The 26,451-nt window shown below is 46.3% G+C and overlaps 1 protein-coding gene across 1 annotated transcript; it reads right to left on the bottom strand.

Moving 5' to 3' along the window:
• Nucleotides 1-24,388, bottom strand: LOC137522964 (lens fiber membrane intrinsic protein-like). Its single transcript, XM_068243131.1, has 5 exons — nucleotides 24,283-24,388; nucleotides 15,534-15,738; nucleotides 12,894-13,043; nucleotides 581-715; nucleotides 1-432 (listed from the first exon to the last, which is right to left on the bottom strand). Exons 2-5 carry the CDS (start codon nucleotides 15,706-15,708, stop codon nucleotides 371-373), a joined length of 522 nt encoding a protein of 173 aa, XP_068099232.1. The 5' UTR covers nucleotides 15,709-15,738; nucleotides 24,283-24,388; the 3' UTR covers nucleotides 1-370.
• Nucleotides 24,389-26,451: the final 2,063 nt, after the last annotated feature.

The following is a 26,451-nucleotide window of genomic DNA, read 5'->3' as shown; positions in this document are numbered from 1 at the left end:
TTGTTATGATCAACCAATAGAGCTTTTACTTTTATTCTGCAAAAAATGACAGTTGAGACCTGAATGGTCAGAATGGAAGACAGGCCCACTTTTTGTTTTTACAGTTCTACCACCGTATCCAATAAAACACAGAGAAAGCTGAAATCTTTATGCTGTAACCAATAGCAACCTATCAGACTTCGAATCACTGACAGATTATTTCTGATTGGTTGTTCTGCGAGACTGCACGTTGTGTTTCTCATCATTAAATATTCTCGCTACTTGAGAGATCGCTATGTGTTGTCTCCACTGAGCAGTGAGGGATAAAATCTTGCTGCATTATTTAATCTTCCAAGTTCAGTTTCTTTGCAATTCTTGCTGGTTCCACTTCTTAGCGAGGCCCGGTTACCCTCCGACATTCATGCATGCGATAGGCACACATATAGAATATGCCTGCCAAGCAAAGAGAGCAGGGATAGAGTTACAGGAGGGCAATACAGATCCATAGAAAGATGGATAGATAAATGGATGGATAGACAGACAGACACATTACCTGGGTTATATCAGAGTATAACTAAGGCCCTGTGCTGGCCAATCTTACCTGCAAAGAAAGTCATTAGCAGAGCCACCCAGCCCAGGATGTAGGACCAGGAAAACCGCCAGTCTCCAAACCGCTTTCCTAAGAAGTTAACGGTTACCCCGGTGTAGATAGCCATGGCCAGGAGGACAAAGAGAGCTGTGGGGGGAAACCAGAAGATACAGAAAGGTGAGTAATACTGACTGAGGCATCGGGGGGGGGGGGGGGGGGGGGGGAGGGGGAGGGCAATGCCTCACTCTACTTATTTTTTATATAAACTATAGGGAGAGATAATTCATGAGTTACAGAGTACCCACCAGGCTCATGGTGAGCCAGAACTCCTAGGAGTGTGTAAGGGGTCCAAAAAAAAAAAAAGACTGAAACAAAAAAAATGGAACTAATTTGAAACAGTCTGTATGCATGTTGGATTATTGTGGCTCTGTAATATTAACAACTTTAGGACCACAGGCTGTACCTCCCCTAAAGACCAGGCTATTTTTTGTTAAATAGGCCACTGCAGCTTTAAGGCCAAGCTGTAGGGCCACACAACACAGCACACAAGTGATTCCCCCCCTCCCCACCAACAGAGCTCTCTGTTGGTGGGATCTGATCAAACATATTAATATTCAGGCTGTTTTATGTTGTTTTATTTTGCTGCCTGAAAGAGTTTATTTTCAGGCATGCAAATGGCAGCTTCTGTCTCGTCAGTAGCTTGTGGGGAATATAGTAAACATCACTGATAAGTAAATAACAGCCATACAAGTTTTCCTGGCTTTTGAGAGCAGGGGAGAGATAGTAGAAGGAAAATAGTTCATGTATTTTAACAAACTTTTGAATATAAAGTCAGAAATGCATACAGAAAAGCTGATCAATTCACTTCTTAAGGTGGCCACACACACAATACAATAAAATGATCTGATTCTGATCTTATGGTAACTCGATAAAAACGATTGGATTTCCCTGTAACTCAAAGCCTTTATTCAAGCAAGAAATCTGATCGGATTTCCTGTTTTTTTAACTATATAAGTTGATCAGGAGTGCTGGATTTTTCTGATCAATTTTTATGAAAATTTAATGCTGTAGGGCAGATTATCAATTTCCTAATATATATGTTACGGCCAGAACCTGAAGTTTGGCCACTTCGGGTTCTGGCCGGCCAATGTGCGAAGTGGCCGCTGCGCTGCGGCCAATGTGAGAAATGGAATGATTTCTGTAACATTAATGTATCTTCTGGCCGCAGCGCAGCGGGCAAATGTATCACATCTTAGTTAATTTAATGAACTTAAGCCAGCGGCAATGTAACAGATGAAGCCGCCCGCTTTTGCTCTGCCTCTCTCTCCTATGGGCAGCCCGCGTGTCCCCCCCCCCCCCCCCCCCCCAGGTCGTTCGTGGCTGCAGGGAAAGCAGAGCGGGGAGGCTGCAGACATTGCTTCTGCCAGCACCCACTCTGCAAGAACGGCAGGATTCCCTGCCGCGACGAACGACTCTGGGGGGACACGCGTGTCCCCGCCGGCTGCCCATAAGAAAGAGAGAGGCGGGGGGGGGGGGGGGGGGGAGAGAGAGGCAGAGAAAAAGCGAGTGGCTTCATCTCTTACATTGCCGCCCGCTTCATTTCGTTAAATTAACTAAGTTTTGATACATTTGGCCGCAGCGAGACGGCTAGAAGATACACACAGCGCAGCGGGCACTTCGCACATTGGCCGGCCAGAACGCGAAGTGGCCAAACTTCGGGTTCTGGCCGTAACATATATACCCAAACAATTTTCTCAGGGATTTGCAATATTTTTTTTTCATCATTGGAGAAGAATTGAAAACGTGTCAGATTTTTCAAATGTTACAATCGATCCCCAAAATGTACTGTAATTCTTGATTTGAAAAGAAATGAAAAAAAAAATGTAAGGTGTGTTGCCACCCTAAAAACTCTTGCACAGGACAGAAGGAAAACCTAGAAAAATGCATCCTGTATGTATTTAGTTAGTTAAGCCTGTCTTATGCCGGGAATACACGGGTCGACCGGCGGCTCGATTAGCCACCGGAACGACCCCAGCCACGTTCCCGCTCGTCCGCGCGTGCGTGCAGATTGATTACCGCTCGTCCCCGCTGGCGCTTCCTTATCAGCCGCTCGATTCCCTGCCACTGTCCGCCGGCGGGGATGGAGCGGGCGGGGGTCGAGTGGCTTGATCGGGCCAGCTGAATATTATCAGCTGGCCAGATCAGCTGGTCGATACACGGTGCAGAAACGTTCTGTGTATCCCAAGCATAAGTCCCCCTCCTCTGTGTCTAATCACAAGTTGTAATTTGATCCCTACCCTGTGCCAGCTGACTGCCACGGCAGAGCAGCTAATCTGAAAACAAAGGATGTTAACCCTATGGGCTTAATTCAGAAAGCGGTGCTAACTGGTAGCACGCTTGTGAAAAGCCCTCTATCACGCCTAAACTAAGTTAAGTCTCTTGATTAAATCAACTCGCACGCAGTCCCGTGCGTAAAACTTTGCGCGCGCGAAACGATAACGGCGCACTCGATGTGCCTATAAGGTTGCATGGGGTGCAACCTTAACATCGCATAGTGCGAAGTTAAGGTCGTACCCCATGCGACCCTACTTTGCGCGCGAGTTGATTTTTCAAAACTGTGCTAACCTAGTTAGCACCCTACTTAACACGCCCAAAGTCTTTAGGCGTGCTAAGGTTAGCACCGCTTTCTGAATCAAGCCCTATGTCTGCTTGCATGGAAGCAGGAAGTATTTGCAGGATTTGTATCAGCTGTAACAAAGCAATGTTTTTCTTTAAAGGTCACTATGCTGTTGCTTATCTTCTAGAGCAGAGAGGAAGTTCTGAGTTCAGGTCCACTTTAAAGGATACCCGAGGTGACATGATAAGATAGACATGATAGTTAAACATCAGGTATGTAAGTGTCAGCTCCTGTCTGAGTCAGGACTGGGTCAGACTACAGTGTGACCCTCACTGATTAGGAATTACAACTATAAAACACTTTCCTACCAGAAAATGGCTTCTTAGAGCAGAAAAGAGATAAAAAGGGTCAGTAGTTCATAGATTTTAGCTCTGGCATACTTCAATGATTGTGTCATTGGGCAAAAACAATAAAACAGTAAAAACTTAAAAAGTAGATTTAACTATAAAATAGAAGTGTAGAATATCTTTAAAAAGTCATTTTTAGGAGAAGAAGGATAGATACAGTTGTTTATTTCATTCGTTTATTTTCACCTCGGGTGTCCCTTAACATTGAGGATAAACAAGGATGGTTTGCCGTGAAGTCTTCCTCGGTCCTGGGGAGGCGGTCGTTCCCCTGAACGCATCATGGAGTGGCTAAGCACTCTGAGCAGAGCGATTATCGGTGACATTTCAGTGAAATGACGTGACGAGCCCATCCGTACGCCTCTGTCGCTGGCAGACATAAATGGTGTCGCTTTCACGGCTCTCGGCTGTGGCGCGCTTTAATGTCATATTAATCTCGACAGACAGCCGCCGTGTCTGGGAGACATTTGTTTTATCCTAACAGACAGCAGATGACATGACTTAATGTGCTCTGCTGTCCAGCGCATTGTTCTATCTGTCACCCAGGTCTCTTTACATCTCTTTCATGCATCATTGCCGGTTCCTCTCCAGTCAATCAGACTCGCGGACAGGTGCGATTAGACCAGGCTCAGAAATCATCGCCGGAATACAGATCTCACCCTGTCCAGCCTCAAAAGTTTCCATTCACTATTCTGCTGCATTTCTGTATTAGAAGAAGGGCGGAACTACAAAATAAGTATCAGAACTTTAAAGGGACTCTGAGCACCTCTCATGGGCATGCCTTTAAGACTCCGACTAGTACTGCAAAGTACTTAAAGATGCATACCTTGTTGCTTGTACTCCCCTGTTTCATTTGAAGCCAGAATCGCCGTTCAACACCAATTAGTTTTAATTTGATTTCAATTTAAAAATCGCGGCTGCCATCTTGGCTATGTTATAACTTCCGGGTCACCCCTGTCGTCTCTGTTAGAGAAGTGCATCACTGAATGAAGCAGGAAGAGGAAGTGACACGCATGGCCACTGCAAGAGGCTCCTCCAGAGGGGTCATAGCACAACTTTGTAGGAAGTCGTCTGGCTTAAAGGCATGTCCATGAGCGGTGCTCAGAGTCCCTTTAATGGGACCTTTCAGTGTTCACACCCCTTCCCTTGCCTACCCCTGGTGACCCATCTTGCAAAGATCCAGGGGCGTTGCTAGGATCCTAAGGGCCTGAGCCCACTAACGCAGTTGTGCGCAGTTGTGTCCGCTTTTCACCAACACATCAATGTTACAGATGCTGAAAAGCGGACACAAGCGGATACAACTGCACACAACTGCGTTAGTGGGCTCAGGCCCTTAGAGATCAGGGTCACTTTTGGGCACTCCAGCCAAAAAAATGGGTGTGGCCATGCACCATAATGTGGGTGTGGTCATGGGTGGGGCCAAATTTACATGAACGTAACAGCGATCTGACTAGGCCTGCCCAGCAAAATGTTGGATGAAGCCCCCCTATCCATTAATACAAAACAAATGCAGCCTATCACATAAGTAGGCAGTGTCACTTTAAGGACAACTTTAGTGAGAGGAATATATGGAGGCTGCCATATCTATTTTCTAGTGGACCCAAATTAAAAATACAAGATTTCAGAAATAAAATCTATTTTCTAAATTATAATAATAAATAGCAGCCTTTTTTCAGCTGCATGATGACAAATATAAAATATTTTACATTTATTAGAGAAACCCCTCCCTTCTTTTCATATTGCCGGGACAGAAACCGGCAAATTGGTGAAGTAGGTGGTGTCTGGCGAAGAATTGCTAATGGCTGCCCCCAGTATAAGCCTAGTTATGAAAAGAGAAGGGTGAAAAGCATGCACTGAAATGCTCATAGGCTTGAAGGAGTGTTTATTTATCTTTGTATGTGTCAGAGTGGTGCAACTAAATATTTTGAACTAAAAAAAAGTTTGGTTTGGGTCCGCTTTAAGCAATACCAGTTGCCTGGCTATCCTGCTGATCCTCTGCCTCTAATAATTTTATCCATCGACCCTGAACAAGCATGTAGTAGATCAGGTGTTTCTGACATTATTGTCAGATCTGACAGATTAGCTGCATGCTTGTTCCTGGTGGGATTCAGACACTTCTGCAGCCAAATAGACCAACAGGGCTGCCAGGCAACTTGTATTGCTTAAAAGGAAATAAATATAGCAGCCTCCACATACCTCTCCTTTCAAGGGGAACTTAAGTGAGAGAAATATGGAAGCTGCCATATGTATTTCCTTTTAACCAATACTAGTTGCCTGGCAGCCCTGTTGGTGTATTTGGCTGCAGAAGTGTCTGAATAACACCAGAAACAACCATGCAGGTAGTCTTGTCAGATCTGACAATAATGTCAGAAACACCTGATCTGCTGCATGCTTGTTCAGGGGCTAGGGCTAAAAGTAGTATAGGCAGAGCATCAGCAGGACTGCCAGGCAAATGGTATTGCTTAAAAGGAAATAAACATGGCAGCCTCCGTATACCTCTCACTACAGTTGTCCTTTAAACATAACTAGGCAGAGTTACCTGGCTTCTGTGCTAGCAGCTACTTGCTTTCTGCTGGGCGGGCTGGCCTGCCGCCAGATTGTCTGGCAGAACACCCCCCCCCCCTCCCATAGCGTTCCCTAACCTTTTAGTGGACCCCTTCTCATGCTCTCACAGGCCTCCCTTTGAGGAACCACAACTCCCAGCATGCCCCCATAGAAGAGCCACAGCTCCCTGCATGCCCCCATAAAGGCATCGCAGCACCCAGTATGGCACCACAGCACCCAGTAGGCCCACACAGATGCCCTATGTGGCGCCATGGTGGGTGCAGTGGTGCCTCTATTGGGCATGCTGGGTGTTGTGGTGGAGAAGGGAAAGAGGCCCGGAAGAGGAGATGTCTGCCGAATCAGACCAAGCGACCAGAGGTGAGTACTGCCGCCCACTGCCTGACTCTGCCTGAGGGACATCCGGGGCACCTCAGAATAGATCCGGAGCACGTGCCACTGATCTTTGGGGCTAGCAACGGCCCTGCAAGGGTCATAAATCAAGGGCGGCCATCATGATCTTTACACCCATAACAAGTGTAGCCACAAACACACCTGCTCTGAAGGATGGGATTAGTAGTTGGGCCCCCTTTACAGCCCCCCCCCCCCCCCCCCCTACAGGTTGCTCTCCTGTAGTTGCACCCCTTGTTAGAAGATGAGTACCTACAGTATATTTCCTCCAGCAGGGGGCTGTGTAACCAGGATGGGCTGTCAGAAACGCTGCACTCATTTACACCCCAAAACGTAACTTTGAATTTGACCCTACGGTCCATGTGCAATTCACTGTTTCTCCAATATTTTATCCTAGGAGATCATTTTTCATATTTTCTTTAAAACCACTTTTTAGTACTTTGCCACTTAAAAAGTACCAAAAAATAGGTGAAAAAGCACTATCACAATTACTGTGTGTATTTTCTTGCTTGCTGGTGGTTTAATAGACAGTTAATAGACAAGGGCCCATATTCAATTCACTTTTTCTCCTGAGTTTTCTCCTAGGAGATGAAACATCATTTTGAGTATTTTCTTGCTTGCTGGTGGCTTAAAGGGCATTTTATGACAAGTTGTGAAAATATCACCTGGGAGAAAACTCAGGAGAAAAGCTTAATTGCAAATTGTCCATGGCCAATCACTTTTTCTCCTGAGTTTTCTCCTAGGAAATATTTTTACACTTTATCAAAAATAGCATTTTAAACCATCAGCAAGCAAGAAAATACTCAGAATAATGACAGCACTTTTCACCTACTTTATGGTACCTTTTTCAATCACTGAATGAAGAAAAGTTATTTTAAAGAAAACATGTAATGAGAAAATGGTTCCCTGGGGATACTCACCTCGAGTGGGGGAAGCCTCCGGATCCTATCGAGGCTCCCCCCGTCCTCCTGTGTCCCACATCGGTCTCGCTGAGCCCCTCCGAACAGCAGGGATGTAAATATTTACCTTCCAGGCTCCAGCGCAGGCACAGTATCAGCTCTCCGCTCAGAGATAGGCGGAAATAGCCGATCGCTGTCGGCCCACTCTATTGCGCAGGCGTAAGTCTCCTGTGCTGACAGCTGCAACAGTGCCCCCGCTGGAGCCAGGGAAGGTAAATATAGCAAGCCTTATCAGGCTTGTCAAGGGAGGATTGTGGGACACTCCGGGGGAGCCAGCGCTGGACTGTCTGCAGCTACAGGGATGGGGGAAGCCTCATTGGGACCCTGAGGCTTCCCCTTTCCGAGGTAAGTGCCCTCCCAGGGGAGGTTATTTTTATACAGGGTCACTTTAAACCGAAGATTAAGGTCGCATTCACAGTGCCACTTAGCGGAGCTGCATTATAAAATCTTATACCGCAGCTTACAGAACTGCAATGCTAATCCTATGGGACGGTCACAGTGCAACGTTATTGTAGCGTTTAAAATGTTTCGTTGTGGACTTGGTAACTCACTGCTTGCAGTGCATTACCTCTTAATGCAGACACGTTGTGAATTTAACGTTGCATTAAAATGCCACGTGCCACTGCGAATATGCCATGAAAATTATATCCTACAAGAAAACTAAGAAGAAAAAGTGAAAAAGTGAATATACATTACACTTTTTCTCCTGCGTTTTCTCCCAGGTGATATTTTTACAACTTTACCTTTTAAGCCCCCAGCAAGCAAGAAAATACTCAGAATAAATTTGATATGACTTTTTTTTTACCCACATTAGTACGTTTTCAGTTGCTATGTGCCAAAAAGCTATTTTGTAGATAAGTTGAAATATTGTCTTCTGAGAGTTACCTCCTTGGAGATAATTTTCATGTTCTCTTTAAAATTACTTTTAAAGAGACACTGAAGCGGAAAAAAAATGATGATATTATGATTTGTATGTGTAGTACAGCTAAGAAATAAAACATTAAGATCAGATACATCAGTCTAATTGTTTCCAGTACAGGAAGAGTTGAGAAACTCCAGTTGTTATCTCTATGCAAACAAGCCATTAAGCTCTCCGACTAAGTTAGTCATGGAGAGGGCTGTTATCTGACTTTTATTATCTCAACTGTAAGTGAACTGTTTACTTTTTCTCTGCTAGAGGAGAGGTCATTACTTCACAGACTGCTCTGAAAGACTAATTTTGAATGCTGAGTGTTGTGTAATCTGCACATATTATAGAATGATGCAATGTTAGAAAAAACACTACATACCTGAAAATAAAAGTATGAGAATATTTTCTTTGCTGCTAATCTTCTAGTAATTATTCATAGTACACAACCAATTCACTATATCATATATTTTTTTTTCGCTTCAGTGTCTCTTTAAGCATTTTACAATTGAAAAAGTACCCAAAAGCTGGTGAAAAAGTGCTATCAAAATTAGTAGTATTTTCTTGCTTGCTGGTGGATTAAAAGGCATTTTACTGAGAAGGTGTAAAAACATCACCTGGGAGAAAACTCCTTAAACTAGTCCTCAGGCATCCTGTACATGATTGACACCCCTTAGCTGTAAAGCCTTCATTCACCACTGTACTGTACTTTCTGCAGTACATATATTAACTGCTTGCCGACTGCGTCACGCCGATGGGCGCGGGCGTGGCGGCAGCCCCAGACCGCCTAACGCCGATCGGCGTAAAGTCCTGGGGCAGCAGTTTGCAGGAGATCGCGTGCATGCTGCGTGCGCATCTCCTGCTTGAGGGGCGGAGCGGAGACTGTCAGACGGCGAAACCGCAGTCAATGTACCCGTACAGTGCTGCGATCTATAGCTGCGCTGTATTGGGGACAGCCGCGTGACACGGCTGTCCCCTCCTGAAGCTGGGGAGTGATCGGCTGTCATAGGCTGAAGCCTATGACAGCCTATGACAGCCGATCACGCTGATTGGCTGGCGGGGGGAGGGAGGGAGCGGGAAAAATAGCAATATTTATTTAAAAAACACACATATACTGTAAATACTTGTAATAGAAAAATAAACATGGGGGAGCAATCAGGCCCCACCAACAGAGAGCTCTGTTGGTGGGGAGAAAAGGGGGGGGGGGGATCACTTGTGTGCTGAGTTGTGTGGCCCTGCAGCTTGGCCTTAAAGCTGCAGTGGCCCTTTTTAAGAAAAAAATAGACTGGTCACTAGGGGGGGTTTAACACCACGGTCCTCAAGAGGTTAAAATGACTTAACTGGCTGAGTCCCATATCTTTTCTGTTGAGATGACTGCTTATTTACTGGACAGAAGGCTGTCCAAACTCCTCCCACTTTTTAAATCAAAGAGGATGGCGCTCAAAAGCCACTTTCAGAATACAGGAATACAGTCCAGTATCTTGCATGAATAAGGATAGTCCTCACAGCGTGCACTTAATCCTGTTCAAATTTCTTCATAAATCCACCGCTATCAGATAGAGAAGCCACCACCTCACCCTTTGTGAGTGACTCACCGATTACTAAGACCTGCAATCAGGTCTAGCACACATGGCTTCACATGGTTTAAAACCTGCTCGCATTATTGTAAAATAAACTTAAAGGGATACTGTAGGGGGGGTCGGGGGAAAATGATATATAGGGCCTGATTCACAAAGCGGTGCTAACAGTTAGCACGCTGGTGAAAAGCCCTTTATCATGCCTAAACTCAGTTTAGGCATGATAAGTTTAGGTGTGATAAGTTTAGGTGTGATAAGTTTAGGCATGATAAGTTTAAGCACCAACTGGGTTAGCACCGCAGTGCACAGCTGATCAAAAGTTTTGAGCTAGCAAAGTCTGGTGCACTTTGCATAGAGTTTAATGGCGCTGCTTTGCGTGCAGGACTTTGCGTGCGATCTAAACTTATCTAAACTTAACATGCCTAAACTTATCACGCCTAAACTTCTAAAGTCTCTAACTGGGTTAGCACCGCTTTGTGAATCGAGCCCATACTGTTTCTGACATATAGGGCTCGATTCACAAAGCGGTGCTAACCCAGTTAGAGACTTTAGGCATGATAACCATTGCACCATGCTGGTGAAAAGTCAGTTTAGGCGTGATAAGTTTAGGCGTGATAAGTTTAGGCATGATAAGTTTAGATAAGTTTAGATCGCACGCAAAGTCCCGCACGCAAACTGAGTTTAGGCATGATAAAGGGCTTTTCACCAGCGTGCTAACTGTTAGCACCACTTTGTGAATCAGGCCCATAGAGGAGGCGAACAAGCGTGAGCTACATCTATTGTTATTTAGTTATCAAAGTTAGTCTGCTGTGGGCGCCATCCTCTGCTGTTTATTTGTCCTCCCACTTTTTACTACCATCATCCACATTTTGGAGTCAGAGGGGACACAAGCCAGTCTCTCCCTCTAAGCATTGATCACCTGAGACAGCTCATCTTTTCCTTCTGCAGGTCATATACAGCACTTGCAGCTACGGCAGAGTCTCACAATGATAGGAGTATGATGTAGCTGCAGTGATGGACACAGAGAGTTCATATCTCAGCAGTAGAGGGGAGGAGGCAGCTCTCTAGGTGGGTTAGTTCAATCTGCTTCCAGCTCTGTGCTTGCTGTGAGGGGATCTCTGAGTCACATGACTTTAACAAAGGGAATTTCTGGAACTTTATAAGATATGAAGATTGTGTGAATAATGGCATAATCCCCTATTCACCTTCACTAATAGTGAAACATTTGGGATAGTGAATTGAGGGTAATAAATCATAAACATGGCATTAAAATGGTTACTATCTCATTGACCCTCCCCTACTGCTGGACTGCTAATCATATGCACAAATACAAAGACATCCATGGCTACAATCACAAGGCCCAGTGGTGTCAATCCAGGGATTTTATCTGATTGCCATCTGGAGTTGGGAAGGAATTTTTTCCCTTTTGGCGCTAATTGGACCATGCCTTGTAAGGGTTTTTTTCGCCTTCCTCTGGATCAACAGGGATATGTGAGGCAGCAGGCTGGTGTTGTACTTTGTTTTCTGGTTGAACTCGATGGATGTATGTCTTTTTTCAACCCAAATAACTATGTAAAGTCAGGTCATTTCAGTGCAGCGAAGAACCTGATATGGGGGCCGCCATAAGCGTAATATTAATTATGGCTATAGTGGCGTGACCTGATTTCCGATAGAATTACTGTGACTTGGATGGCGGCAATAGCCGGACCTTGAGTTACACGCAGCCACATAATATGTACTCCAAATACATAAGCAAGGGTGTTTGGCCAAGAGAAATACTTTTATGCTTACAATAGGTTGATACTTTGTTGCTGATAGTTGAATATACTATATATTGTATAACCAACCCGGGTCAAGTAGTCTAATGGAGGATGATTCACCTACCCCAATCAAAGAGTAGAAGTAACCCCTCCAACAGCTGACTGAAGGCTCCATTTTCTTGGATTACAAACCAGACAAACATGCGTGGTAAATGAAATACATTTGGTTGCTAGGAGTAAAAACGTTTAAGGTGCCCATTAAGGATACAATCTTGATTGTACAATCTTACCACTTCTGTGTAATATGAGGGACTACCTAAACTATCCATTCAATGTATATTCACACAGTTTACGCCTTCTACTACATAGATGTAGCAAGGTTGTACAATTAAAATTGTATCATGGATGGGTACTGTAAAAATGCCCATACATCACTCGATATTGCAGCTGATCGACCTTCCAAGAGAATCGGTGAAACAACATGGCTGACCCATCGAACTTTCGATCGATTTCCAGCTGAAATCAGTCAAAAGGTTCAATTGGACATGCTGGAAAATCTTGGTTGAAGTGTTCCATCAGGTGCATGGCTGTAATTGCGTTTGATAGCGGGATGACTGATGTACCCGACGAACCCCTGGCCGCTGCCCCCCAAAGTGTAGAAGGGTCCCCCTGGTGCATGTAATCTAGTAAAGTCTCACCTGTGCGCTGGCGCGACTTCTGGTGTTTTCCGGTGTTCCACGTCATCGCAAGGACTGTAACACATGGCTCTGGCACGTGTGACGTCACTACACACACTTGATGCCATGTATTACAGGCACTCATGGCGACGCCGAACACTGTGCAAAAGTCGCCAGGAGATGGGACTTTACTGAGCACAGGAATCAGGGGGACACTTACAGTTGGAGGATGCGAGTCAGGTGGTGGAGACTGCAGCGTTAGGCCAATTCCTGATAGATTTCATGGTGAAATCTGTTGGTAATTGGTCTGTGGCATATGGGCAGGCAACAGATCTCTCTCTGATCAGATTCAATCAGATATTTGTCTCATGGTCAATTTGCCCATACATCGCTAAATGTATGGTCACCTTTAGACATCACCAGACCATACAACCTCCCACCCTTGCCCCATGGCAATGCTGGGGACACTTACTGGAGATGAAGAACAGGATTCCTGCAGCAAAGGACCTGTTGAACCTCTGGAAGGTGGAGAAGTGGGCGAAGGACAGGATTCCCGCTATGATGCCAGCAAAGCAGGACAAGGTGGAGAGGATCATGAAGGCGCGAGTGGCATTCCAATAGGCTGGAAGAGAACAAATATTGAGAGGACAACAGGCTGAGCTTCCAACAGACATAAGTTACACTTCAGCACTTTGTTCCAGGTTGACTGAGATTGGTTGAGATATCTGATTGCAACATGGTGCCTCATGGGAAGACCTGAACATCACACAACTAGCTCACAATATGGAGTCAATCAATAAAACACAGAGCCATCAAGTCAAATTCCCTTCTCCTAACAGGAAGTGGGAAGATTTCTCCAAGAGGATAAGGAGAACAACAAAAATGTGATGGAGTGAGGAAGTGTTAGAAGGACCCATGCTTAGTTTAAATTGCTCATCTTCTGTCTCCAGGAATATCACGCTCATATAAATGCCATAGAGGTCTCCTGACATTTTAAGAACAGGAAGTGAGGGGACATTTCCCCAGTGGGGACAAAGACAACAGTAAAAAAAGGAGGCTGTAAAACTTTTTACAAACTCTTCTAAAAGGTATCTTGGGGTCCCAACTTTTCCTCCAGGTTTGAAAATTGGATCTTTTTTGGTGGTGGTAATTGAGGGGCTATCTGCTCCATCAACATTTCTTAGTTAACGAAAGACTCCCCACATGGGAACAATTTCGATCTCATATGCCCTTCCCTCCATCAGAATTTTTTGCTGCATTGCAAATCTACCACTACTGCAGACACTACTGCAGCCAAATAGATCAGCAGGGCTGCCAGGCAACTGGTATTGTTTAGCAAGAAATAAACATGGCAGCCTCCATATCCCTCTCTCTTCAGTTGTCCTGCCACACCTGTAGCCACACCCCCACAACACAACACCCCTCCCCATGCACATCACAAAGAATTCAGAATCAAAAGATGTACTTTTATCATTCAGACAGTCCCCACTGGACCTCTCAATTATCAGTCGTTTTCCTTCATTTTAACATTTGAAAATAGGAAATACTTTATATAAATTTAATTGTGGGAAAAAAGTTTTCAGTCAGTTAAACACATTTTTCAGTATAAATATACATATATTTACATAAATCTGTACATCAGTCCTGAAAGAGGGACACATGAGGAAGAAAGAGGGACAGGGGGATTTAGTCCCTAAAGAGGGACTGTCCCTTCAAAAGAGGAACAGTTGGGAGCTGTGAGAGCAGGGACGTAGCAATAGGGGGTGCAGAGGTTGTGACCGCCTTGGGCCCTTGGGCCAGAGAGGCCCTTCCTCAACTGCATAATAAGCTCTCTATTAGTCCTGTGCTTATAATAATCACTTCTATAGGTATGTTGAATAGGGATAATCATCAACAACCTGTTCCCCATCCCCCTCTTGCACCTCTGACACTGTAGTTGCCATTGGCAGGTTTTGCTGCACCGTATCAATTGTTATTTATAGAGTGGCTGCGTGGCCCCAATGTAAAACTTGCATCGGGCCCACAGCTCCTTAGCTACACCACTGTGTGAGAGAGACGTTGGCAGATAAATGCTCAGCCTTATGGTAAAGGGAATAAGTTGGATGTCACCAGAGCATTGTGCAGTGGCGTAGCAATAGGGGGTGCAGAGGTAGCAACCGCATCGGGGCCCTTGGGCTAGAGGGGCCCCGAGGGCCCACCCTTCAAACACAGTATTAGCTCTTTATTGGGCCTGTGCTGAAAATATTCACTTCTATAGTTGATTTGAATAGTAGTGATCATCAACACACAGTTTCCCATCCCCTTCTCGCACCTCTGACACTGTGGCTGTCCTTGATTGGTTTTGGTGTGTTGTATCAATTGTTATTTATATTCTGTAACTACCAGGCTAGCAGCACCCATTGTGCTATCCTGTTTTGCATGGTAAGTATTTAGTTTTGCATATGTTTTGCATCTGTCTGATTGCTGAGTGTGTATGTGAGCTATATAAGCGGTGCATATGAGGTGATGAGTCATTCAGTTGCGGCCCATGTTGGTGAGCGCTTGCTTTGTTTTCTGCTGTCTGTATTGAATGTAAGTTACACATTTTAGCGTAGCTGCTTCCAGGGTAAAGACATTTGCTTTTAACCTAGGTTAGTTAGTGTTAGGACATCTGCTCTGGAGATTTACCTCAACGTTGGTGCAGATGTCCAGTATATTATATTTTTGCATGCAAAACTATGATGGAAGCTAAAATTTCTCCATAGACCAGTATTGCATTGTTTGGATGCGGGCGTACATTTCAGTCCAGGGGGGGCGGTGTGCGCCACAGCGATTAACCATTCAATTGTACAGTATTGGGTCAGGGATGCGCAGCCTTCTGCTTTTATAATTGTTATTTATAGCATGCTTGGGGGCCCCAATGCTAAACTTGCACTAAGGCCCACGGCTTCTTAGCTACGCCACTGGTAGTGTGGTAAATACATCTTTCTGTATTGAATGGATACACTATGGGGGAGGGGCAGCTTCTTAGCCTGTTGTAAGTATAAAAAAGGGTGTGTGACCTATTGCCCCATGGTATTATGTCCTACCCCTCCCTTCCCTTCACCTTGTTTGTGGTAACAGCAATACTCACCAATACTCTCAGTCTGCATGTAGCATTTCCCGGTCACGCAGTACCTCCAGAGGCCCTGATGAGCGAAGGCTCCGGACAGGCGGTACTGCATCCAGTAGTCAGTGGCGGTGGAGACCACCAGGAGTATGTTGCCCACACAGGCACAGAAGAGGCCTCCGCCCATAAAACTGTACATCCTGAGAATGTGGCAAGGCGAACAGAAGACCTGGAGGAGAGATGAGAGGAAATCAACTGTGTGATAAAGATGGCCTGTTCACATATCTGTGCCACCATGATGTGCCCCAGTCTCTACAGATGTCACCACGGCATATCACAGCCTTGCCACGATGTGCCACAGTCTCTACAGATGTCACCACGACATATCACAGCCATGCCACCATCACAGCCATACCACCATGATGTGTCACAGTGTCTATAGATGCCACCACGACACATCACAGCCATGCAACCATAAAGTGCCACAGTCTCTACAGATGTCCCCATGACATATCACAGATATGCCACCATCACAGCCATACCACCATGATGTGTCACAGTGTCTATAGATGCCACCACGACACATCACAGCCATGCCACCATGAAGTGCCACAGTCTCTACAAATGTCCCCATGACATATCACAGATATGCCACCATCACAGTCATGCCACCATGAGGTGCCCCAGTCTCTACAAATGTCACCATGGCATATCACAGCCTTGCCACGATGTGCCCCAGTCTCTACAGATGTCACCACGACATATCACAGCCATGCCTTGATGTGCCACAGTGTCTACAGATGTCACCACGACATATCACAGCCATGCCATGATGTGCCACAGTGTCTACAGATGTCACCACGACACATCACAGCCATGCCACCCTCACAGCCATACCACCATGATGTGCCACAGTCTCTACAGATGTCCCCATGACATATCACAGATATGCCACCATCACAGCCATGCCACCATGAGGTGCCCCAGTCTCTACAGATGTCACCACGACATATCACAGCCTTGCCACGATGTGCCACAGTCTCTACAGATGTCACCACGACACATCACAGCCATGCCACCATCACAGCCATACCACCATGATGTGCCACAGTCTCTACAGATGTCCCCATGACATATCACAGATATGCCACCATCACAGCCATGCCACCATGAGGTGCCCCAGTCTCTACAGATGTCACCACGACATATCACAGCCATGCCATGATGTGCCACAGTGTCTACAGATGTCACCACGACACATCACAGCCATGCCACCATCACAGCCATACCACCATGATGTGCCACAGTCTCTACAGATATTCCCATGACATATCACAACCATGCCATGATGTGCCACAGTTTCTACAGATGTTCCCATGAAACATCACAGCCATACCACCATGATGTGCCACAGTCTCTACAGATATTCCTATGACATATCACAACCATGCCATGATGTGCCACAGTTTCTACAGATGTTCCCATGAAACATCACAGATATGCCACCATCACAGCCTTGCCACCATGAGGTGCTACAGTCTCTACAGATGTCACCACGACATATCACAGCCATGCCACCATGATGTACCACAATCTCTACAAATGCCACCATGACACATCACAGCCATGCCATAAGATGCCCCAGTCTCTACAGATGTCACCACGACACATCACAGCAATGCCACCATCACAGCAATGCCACCATGATGTACCACAATCTCTACAGATGTCACCATGACACATCACAGCCATGCCATAAGATGCCCCAGTCTCTACAGATGTCACCACAACATATCACAGCCATGCCATGATGTGCCACAGTGTCTACAGATGTCACCACAACATATCACAGCCATGCCATGATGTGCCACAGTGTCTACAGATGTCACCACAACATATCACAGCCATGCCATGATGTGCCACAGTGTCTACAGATGTCACCACGACACATCACAGCCATGCCACCACGATGTGCCACAGTCTCTACAGATGTCAGCAGGACATATCACAGCCATGCCATGAGGTGCCCCAGTCTCTACAGATGTCACCACAACATATCACAGCCATGCCATGATGTGCCACAGTGTCTACAGATGTCACCACGACACATCACAGCAATGCCACCATCACAGCCATGCCACCACGATGTGCCACAGTCTCTACAGATGTCAGCAGGACATATCACAGCCATGCCATGAAGTGCCACAGTCTCTACAGATGTCACCATGACACATCACAGATATGCCACCATCACAGCCATGCCACCATGAGGTGCCACAGTCTCTACAGATGTCACCATGACACATCACAGATATGCCACCATCACAGCCATACCACCATGATGTGCCACAGTCTCTACAGATGTCACCATGACACATCACAGATATGCCACCATCACAGCCATACCACCATGATGTGCCACAGTCTCTACAGATGTCACCACGACACATCACAGATATGCCACAATCACAGCCATGCCACCATGAGGTGCCCCAGTCTCTACAGATGTCAGCAGGACATATCACAGCCATGCCACCATCACAGCCATGCCACCATGAGGTGCTACAGTCTCTACAGATGTCACCACAACACATAACAGCCATGCCGCCATGATGTACCACAGTCTCTAGAGATGTCACCACAACACATAACAGCCATGCCACCATGATGTGCCACAGTGTCTATAGATGCCACCACGACACATAACAGCCATGCCACCATGAAGTGCCACAGTCTCTACAGATGTCCCCATGACATATCACAGATATGCCACCATCACAGCCATGCCACCATGAGGTGCTACAGTCTCTACAGATGCCACTATGACACAACACAGCCATGCCATGATGTGCCACAGTGTCTACAGATGTCTCCACGACACATCACAGATATGCCACCATCACAGCCAAGCCACCATGAATCCGAAGAAATAACAACAAAAGTTGTTTAGGTGTTAGTTATTGACTAACTGTACAAGAATTCTTTGCAAGCTTTCGAAACGTTAAGTTTCTTCTTCAGACACAATACAGAACCCGATACATCTTCTTCACTTTATTGCACAGTCCCTTCACCTCCTCTCTGATTCTTCCAGCTGCGCAATAATGAGAGGCACCACTAGAGGGTGCAATAGAGAGGAGACGGATGGACTGTGCAACAGAGTGAACATGACGGCGGCGTCCAGTCAGATAACTATTCCAGCTCACTCTGGTCTGTGCGCCAGGCGAGCCTCTGCCTCGGGCCCGCCCTGGTGTCAACCCTCTCTCCCCGTCGCCCGGGCATCAGTATGCCACTGTTGGTTCACATGCCCTTAAAGCGGAACTAAAGATACTGTAGATTTAAAACAAACTGTTTAACTTACCTGGGGCTTCTGCAAGCCCCCAGCAGCCGTTCTGTCCCGCGCCGGTCCTCCACGAGCCTCTGTTCTCCTGCCGCAGCTCCGTTCCTCGACTTGTAAGACGAGGCGAGCGCAGACCTGCAAAGTGTATGCTTTTTACGCGTTTCCATTTGCAATAGTGCTATTGCGGACTTGAACGGAAAGGATACACGTGGCCCAACGGCGAAACCGAAAGTAGCTAGCAGGACGGGAGAACAGAGGCTTGTGGAGGACCGGCGCGACAGGACGGCTGCTGGGGGCTTGCAGAAGCCACAGGTAAGTTAAACAGTTTGGGCTTGATTCACAAAAGAGTGCTAACTGTTAGCACGGCCGTGTTTGCATGAATTTTCGCATTGCGCGCGATTGCGAATTTTCGCACGAAACTATAACTTGAATTTTAGCGCGAAAACGATATCGCTTTCACGGGGAAATTCGCATTTGTGTGCGAAAACGTTATCGTTTCACGTGAAAATTTGCGATTGCGCACAATGCGAAAATTCGCGCGAAAACGGACGTGCTAACAGTTAGCACTCTTTTGTGAATCAAGCCCTTTGTTTTAAATCTATCTTCAGTTCCGTGGCCACTAACGATACAATTCTCCGAAACTAACGTTCCTTTCCGATCGTTCGTATGATTGATTGGAAATGATTGTTTGGGACAACTAACAGATGAATGTCTCCTATCCAATCTGAACGGATTAATGGAATCGATAAGATTTTTACCTATTTGTGGCTTCCTCCAGCCCCCTGTAGTGTATCAGCTCCCTTGATGTCCAATCCGCTGTGCTCCTGCAGAGTCCGTGATCCAGCTGGGTTGTGGGCCGCTGGGCATGCGCTGCTCCGGGCCACAAACCTCCTCCATTGCGCTCCCATGGTCAGGAGTGCAGAACGCAAGCGCACATGTGCAGAACTCTCCTAGCAACAGGAACGCCATCAGAGGGTGTGCGAGGCCAGGGCTGCCCATGCACAGAAGTACACTTTACAGGGCTGACAGCGGCACGCATAGCCTATGGGACCAGGAGAAAATCAGGGGAGTGGACTGTCTACACAGAGGCTGGAGGAAGCAATAGGTAAGTAAAAATTCTTTCCTTCCAATAATCTCAGGAACACTTTAATCAATTATAAATAAAAAGATAAACAAACCTCCCACCTCATGCAGGATAAAATACTCACCGGACCTCCAGCGTTATTGTGTAGCTCCTAGCGGCTTTCTGATGTCCTCCGTGTACACCTGTCACCTGGGCTGTGTCAGGTCATGTGACTCACCAGGAGCTGTTCACGGATCCCAGAAAGCTGACAGGAGCCCTCTAGGAGGTATAGGACGTTGCTGGAGTTTCAGTATTTTGTGGCTGACAAACCCTCCCCCTTCCCCACCCCACCCCCACCCAAAAAAAAAACCCAGTCACTGTTATTCCCTCAGGCATGCCAGTTAGTTGAGACTTCTGGTTGCCCGAGTTCCAGATAACGTGGACTTCTCTGTACAGAAGAAAACACAGCACAAGTACATAGCGATGCTATAGCATGAAAGAGCACTTATAGGGCTTGATTCACTTAACCGTGATAACTGATATCATGGTCTTGGCCGTTTTGGCGTGAAAATTCGTGTTTGCGCACAAAAATTCGCGATTGCGTGCAAAAACAGTTACGCGCATTATAACGCTCGCAAAACGCTAGCGCCACCATGATATCAGTTATCATGGTTTAGTGAATAAAGCCCAGAGAGTGTATATATGTTACGGCCAGAACCCAAAGTCTGGCCACTTCGAGTTCTGGCCAATGGGCTTGATTCACTAAACCGTGATAACTCAAATATCACACCTTATCAAAGATCACACCTTATGAAAAGATATTGCACCTTATCAAAGTTAACATGCCTTATCAGAGTAGCAAAGTGAGTGCTACAAACTTATGCCTGCTAATTGCCAATGGAAATCGTCCTGCCCTGAGCCCCTGCGGGTTCATAGCGCTCGCTATGCTACTCTGATAAGGCATGTTAACTTTGATAAGGTGTGATATCTTTTCAGAAATTGCGATATCTTTGATAAGGTGTGATATCTTTTCAGAAATTGTGATATCTTTGATAAGATGTGATATTTGAGTTATCACGGTTTAGTAAATGAAGCCCATTGTGCTAAATAAATTGAATCCTGGCGGCTCCGTTCCTCCGCCCCACCCTCGCGACTCTGGCTCCTCCCTCCTATTGACTTCTGGCAGCCGGGGACACACGCAATGCAACCAGTCGTTCGTTGCGGCAGGAAAGCAGGGATTTGTGCCGTTCATTCCTGCTCTGCTGGTACAGGCAGAAGCAATGTTTGCAGCATTCCCGCTCTGCTTTCCTGCCGCGACGTTTGGGGTTCTGGCCGTAACATATACACATGACAAGAAAACCGTTTTAAGATGGGGGAGAGGGGGTTTGCTGGCATCAACGGGCGATAGATGTTTCCCATAGCTTGGTGCTACATCAGCAGTACAAAGCTAATAGCTGCAGCACTCACATCAGTATTAACGTTTGTGCACACATCCAACAAAGTGCACGTCCAACACCAAAAACCGTTTACACGACTTGTATCTTCCGCGTGCCAACTTACTGAACGGCCAACACCTTAACGTACTGTGTGCACAAGTGAAACTATGGACTCCGCAACATGGATGCATTCATAACAAGTACGTTGTTCAAACTATATGGCATACATGGCCTACTGTATGATATCAGCCCATCAGTTGTGTGATTTGATCCGCCGGATGGATCGGGCAAACCGCCTGTTATCAGTCGCTTCTCTAGTCGTTTCACACACGAACACGCACCTAAATGTCGTTCAACAGACCGAAATCAGACGACAATCAGGCGGTTTAGTTGAGCGTGTTTACAGGCCTTTAGATAAGATTTCTAATCAATATTTTGGTGATATTGATCACATACTTGATCTTCCATCAATTGACCAGTATATGGGCACCTCCAGGAGATGGTATCCAAAACAGGGGCAATCTTGGCAATCACTATCATTAAAGTTATGTTCACAGTGTGCGTTGCTTTTCCTGTGCCAACAGAAACGCAACACAATGGGAAAGCAGCGCTGCACATTATCTGTGCATTGTGTTGGGTACAGTGAAGCATACGGTCAATGGAAAGTAAAGTATGCTTCAATGCCACTGTTAATGCGTATGTTTTGCAGTTGAGCACTGCATGCCATGCATTATGATGCACCATGCAGTTATACCACCATGCATCCGCCACTCTGTCGCATAGGTGGTGCATTGCAGTGCGGTAATATGCGTTACAAAGCGGCCGTTACACCACACTGCAACCTCTCACCTGTGAATGTAGCCTAATTCTTTTTCCACTGATTTTAGCAGAAATTTGTTTCAGAATCGGTTGATCTGTAGCCACTGCCAGCTTTGTACTCCTCAATGCAGTATAAAGCTGTCTGTCAATCCTTTTCACCACAACTCTTTACACATAGCGTGCCCCACGCTACTGATAGCTTCTGGCTTCCTGTTCTCTCATGGGGACAATTTATCAGAACCAGTAAAACGGAAGAAAAAAGTAGTACAAAAGTGTGGCATTTGGTTAGGGCAACCAATCAGAATTCTTAATCTGTGCACTTGCTCCACTATTCCTTGCGCTAGTCTTGATAAGTCTGCCCCACAGATCAGGGATCGCACTGCACACTTTATTACTTACAGGCAACAATATAAATGTCAGTGCAGTCTCTACACGGACAGCACAAGATAACCAGCAGCTGTCAGAATGTGAGATGGAGGTATAGAGGGACCAGGGAGCTGAGAGGGATTAGGTGAGTATAGCCTATTACTCCATGGCAGGTAATTTTTTTAGTCTGCAGTGTTCTTTTTTTGTGAAGCAGATTTATATAAAGTACATTTGGAATCCTTCCCTTCAGTTACTTTTCCGTGTGAACCCGAGGTGAAAATAAACTCATGAGATAAACAATTGTATTAATCCTCCTACTCCTAAAAATGACTTTTTTTTAAAGATATCCTATGGTTTTATTTTATATTTAAACATTTATAAACTAGATTGAATGTTTTGTTGTCTCTGCTCAGTGGCAGCCTGTTAAAGAGACTCTGTAACATCAAAAACATCCCCTGGGGGGTACTCACCTCGGGTGGGGGAAGCCTCGGGATCCTAATGAGGCTTTCCACGTCGTCCTCTGTCCCACGGGGGTCTCGCTGCAGCCCTCCGAAGAGCCGGCGACAGACCCGACTGTCAATTCAATATTTACCTTTGCCGGCTCCAGCGGGGGCGCTGTGGCTGCTTTCGGCTCCGAAGTAGACGGAAATACCCGATCTCAGTCGGGTCCGCTCTACTGCGCAGGCGCCGGAAACTTACGCCTGCGCAGTAGAGCAGACCCGACGGGGATCGGGTATTTCTGCCTACTTCGGAGCCGACAGCCGTCAGAGCACCCCCGCTGGAGCCGGGAAGGTAAATATTGCCGTCATCTTGTACGGAGGGCTGCAGCGAGACCCTTGAGGGACGGAGGACGGCGTGGGAAGCCTCATTAGAATCCTGAGGCTTCCCCCACCCGAGGTGAGTACCCCCCAGGGGACGTTTTGACGTTACAGATTCTCTTTAAGTAAGTGTCCCAGCGTTAAATTACACAAACTATGGATCTTTTTCTAACTCTCCCTGCCCTCAGCTGTATTCTACCAGGAAAACTTTTATGGCTGTAATTTGCCTATCAGTGATGTTTACTATGTTCCCGACAAACTACTAAGACAGAAGCTGTCACTTCCATGCCTGAAAATTAACTCTTTGGCCTAGTGCACACCAGAGCGTTTCGGCTGCGGTTTGCGATCCGCTTGCGGGTGCGGATCCGCTTGGGTAATGTATTTCAATGGGCTGGTGCACACCAGAGCGGGAGGCGTTTTGCAGAACCGCATACTCCCGGGCTGCTGCAGATTTTGGATTGCGGAGGCGTTTCTGCCTCAATGTTAAGTATAGGAAAAACGCAAACCGCTCTGAAAAACGGCACTTCAGAGCGGTTTGCCAGGCGTTTTTTGTTACAGTAGCTGTTCAGTAACAGCTTTACTGTAACAATACATGAAATCTACTACACCAAAAATGCTTCACAAAACCGCAAAATGCTAGCTGAAACGCTACAGAAAAAGAAGAAAAAGCGTTTCAAAATCTGCTAGCATTTTGCGGATCTGCTAGCGGTTTTTGGTGTGCACCAGGCCTTTCAGGGAGCAAAATAAAACATGTAAAACAGCCTGGTTATTAATTTGTTTTGCCCTCTACACACACCTGTTTATTTCATGTCGCCTCAGGTACACTTTAAATTGACAGTTTATACAGAAGGGGGGTTTCCAAGTGAATCAGGCGACGGCAACATGATCTCATTTTTCTCGGTCACAGTGTTTAGAAGGAAATAAAGAGTCTTACCTGTTTGATGTGTCCTTAGAAGAGGTGACCGAGTGGACAGAGATGTCACTCCAATGGAGTACGACGCTGAAAAGAATCAGACTAGGCTGCCGTCCAAAAAAACCCATGATGCTTGTGGTCACTTTGGATGGATTCTGTTGACGCAGGTAAAATCCTTTGAACTGGGGGTACCGCCCTGCCCAGGGCTGGCAGAAAAGGGTCAATAGATCACCCCCCGTTCCTTTCTCTCCAGGCCGAGAGCTGGGTAGGTTCCTGATAAAGGCATGTGCTTAGCTGGCACTCTGGACCAGAGAATGGATGTGATGAGAGTGACAGTTTTTTCTGGAGAACAAGGCCCCCCGGGACAATGGCAGTCAGGGTTAACCCCTGGGCTACCGTCAGACACTTTTGTATCAGGGTCGGCCGTATGACCGCGGCGGGGGGACCTGGGAGTATTGAACTCGGTGTGTCACACACTAGCTGGAGGGCAATAGGGCAATGCCAGAGATTGTCCTGTGAAATGAGGGGCGGCTTAGCTAGAATACGCACATGGTAGGACATGGACCGCACATCATTACACTGAACAACACAACAAAACTTTTTGTATGATGTAAAACTGCAGATAGGTCGGCAAGTTTTGACACCAGATCTGTAAACTGTTCTTATTCTCAAAGCAGCCTTGCAAACATGCCACCAGATCGACCATAAAAGTGGCCACTAATGATACAATTTGCCGAATGATGGTTTACAAACAATAATTAGTATGGACCATCAAAAATTATCAGTTAAGACCACTAACGGACTAAATCTCCACTTTTTGTTCATAAGTGGTCCCAAACGTTCATTTCCAAATGTTCATATGAATAAGTTTCTAAATGATCTTTTGGCAAACCTTAAGAGATTCCTCTCAGATCGAATTTAATCAGAGAGGGATGGATTGCCTGCCCACACTCTCAGCACAAAAACTATTGGAAATTGTCCTAGCACCACTGCCACCTGTTGCCCCCTCCCCCACAGTGTATGTGATAGCGGTACATTTACTGCTTGTCAGCTGCTGGGTATCTGGCAGACATTTGCAGGCAGCTGCAAGCCTTCTCATGTACATTTAGGGCCCATTCACAATTAATTAGCAGGCTATTCCTGCTAAAAAAAAAAAAGCTTTCTCACTGTTCTCACTGCCGCGATTGGCCCCAATCTCGGGCATTTCGCAATTAGCGCCAATCGTGGTACCGGCAGCACTTTTGGAGCAATCGCGGTAGTGCTTAGAAAGCGCTGACCGCAATCTCTCTGAAATCGCAGAAGTGTCCAGTGATCACTAGCGCGAAACATTTTAGATGTGAATGGACCCTTATATCTGAGCACATGGAAGACAGTTGCTAGACATGCTGGATTTTTTTTTTTACCAGGCTGTAACCGCACGTCAACCAAATGACGTGTGTGGTTTACATGCGCTACTAGAGCCAGCGAAGACAGAGGTGAACTCAATGTCACCACTGGAACTCCATTGGTCTGTATTTTGAAAGGGATCATCCATGTATTATGGGGGGCGCAGGGGGTTGGGAGTGACACAAAACTCCTCAACTGTAGGTAGTCTTCAAAGAACCTGTGAGATTTACGGAGAAAGAAGAGATACCTCCAAAGGCTTCCTCCACCAAGCCAGTTGAAAAAAGAGACCCCCAAAGTGCGTCCGCCCAGCGCATGCGCAGTAGCAAGGACTTTTCCTCCACTTTGCAAAGGGCTCAGTGACGGCAGGCCCATCTGGGGGATTCAGTGGCTTCCCTCTCCCTAGGCGAGTACCTGTTGTGGGCAATTTTTTCTTTACAGGTTTCCTTTAGGCCCCTTTTACACTCACATTGCAAGTGCGCACTGCATTATCCTGATTTATCGCAGCGTAACACAACATCAATGCAAATCAATGGGGCATTTTACACTTATGTTGCGTTGGAAGTGTTCATCCTGCCGCAATCCCTCCTCACAGCGTGCTGCCGCATGATCCGTGCCTATGCAGCAATGCAAGTAAATGGGTGATGCAGTAAGTATAGACGATGGAGCGTACCAAGACGCAGCATGCATGCATGGACCGCCGGAAATCCCGGTGACGTACTTCCTGTCTAGCAGGGAGTACGTCACTGAGAGGGGCAGCGTTATGCATATGACCCTGTTGCCGCACTCTGCTGCAGGTTCATATGT

Source organism: Hyperolius riggenbachi, chromosome 6 (genome assembly GCF_040937935.1).
Source record: "Hyperolius riggenbachi isolate aHypRig1 chromosome 6, aHypRig1.pri, whole genome shotgun sequence".
In the NCBI taxonomy this organism is placed as follows: Eukaryota; Metazoa; Chordata; class Amphibia; order Anura; family Hyperoliidae; genus Hyperolius; species Hyperolius riggenbachi.
Note: the sequence above shows the minus strand (reverse complement) of the source record. Positions and strands in the feature narration are given on the sequence as shown.

Bases quoted from the DNA above. Each gene is read 5' to 3' on its own strand.
- LOC137522964 (XM_068243131.1), bottom strand. From the start codon at position 15,708: ATGTACAGTTTTATGGGCGGAGGCCTCTTCTGTGCCTGTGTGGGCAAC. The intron at 13,044-15,533 runs GTGAGTATTGCT...GTTCTCTTCCAG, and splicing joins CATGCAGACTGAGAGTATTG to CCTATTGGAATGCCACTCGC. The intron at 433-580 runs GTAAGATTGGCC...TTTGCTTGGCAG, and splicing joins GCTAATGACTTTCTTTGCAG to GCATATTCTATATGTGTGCC.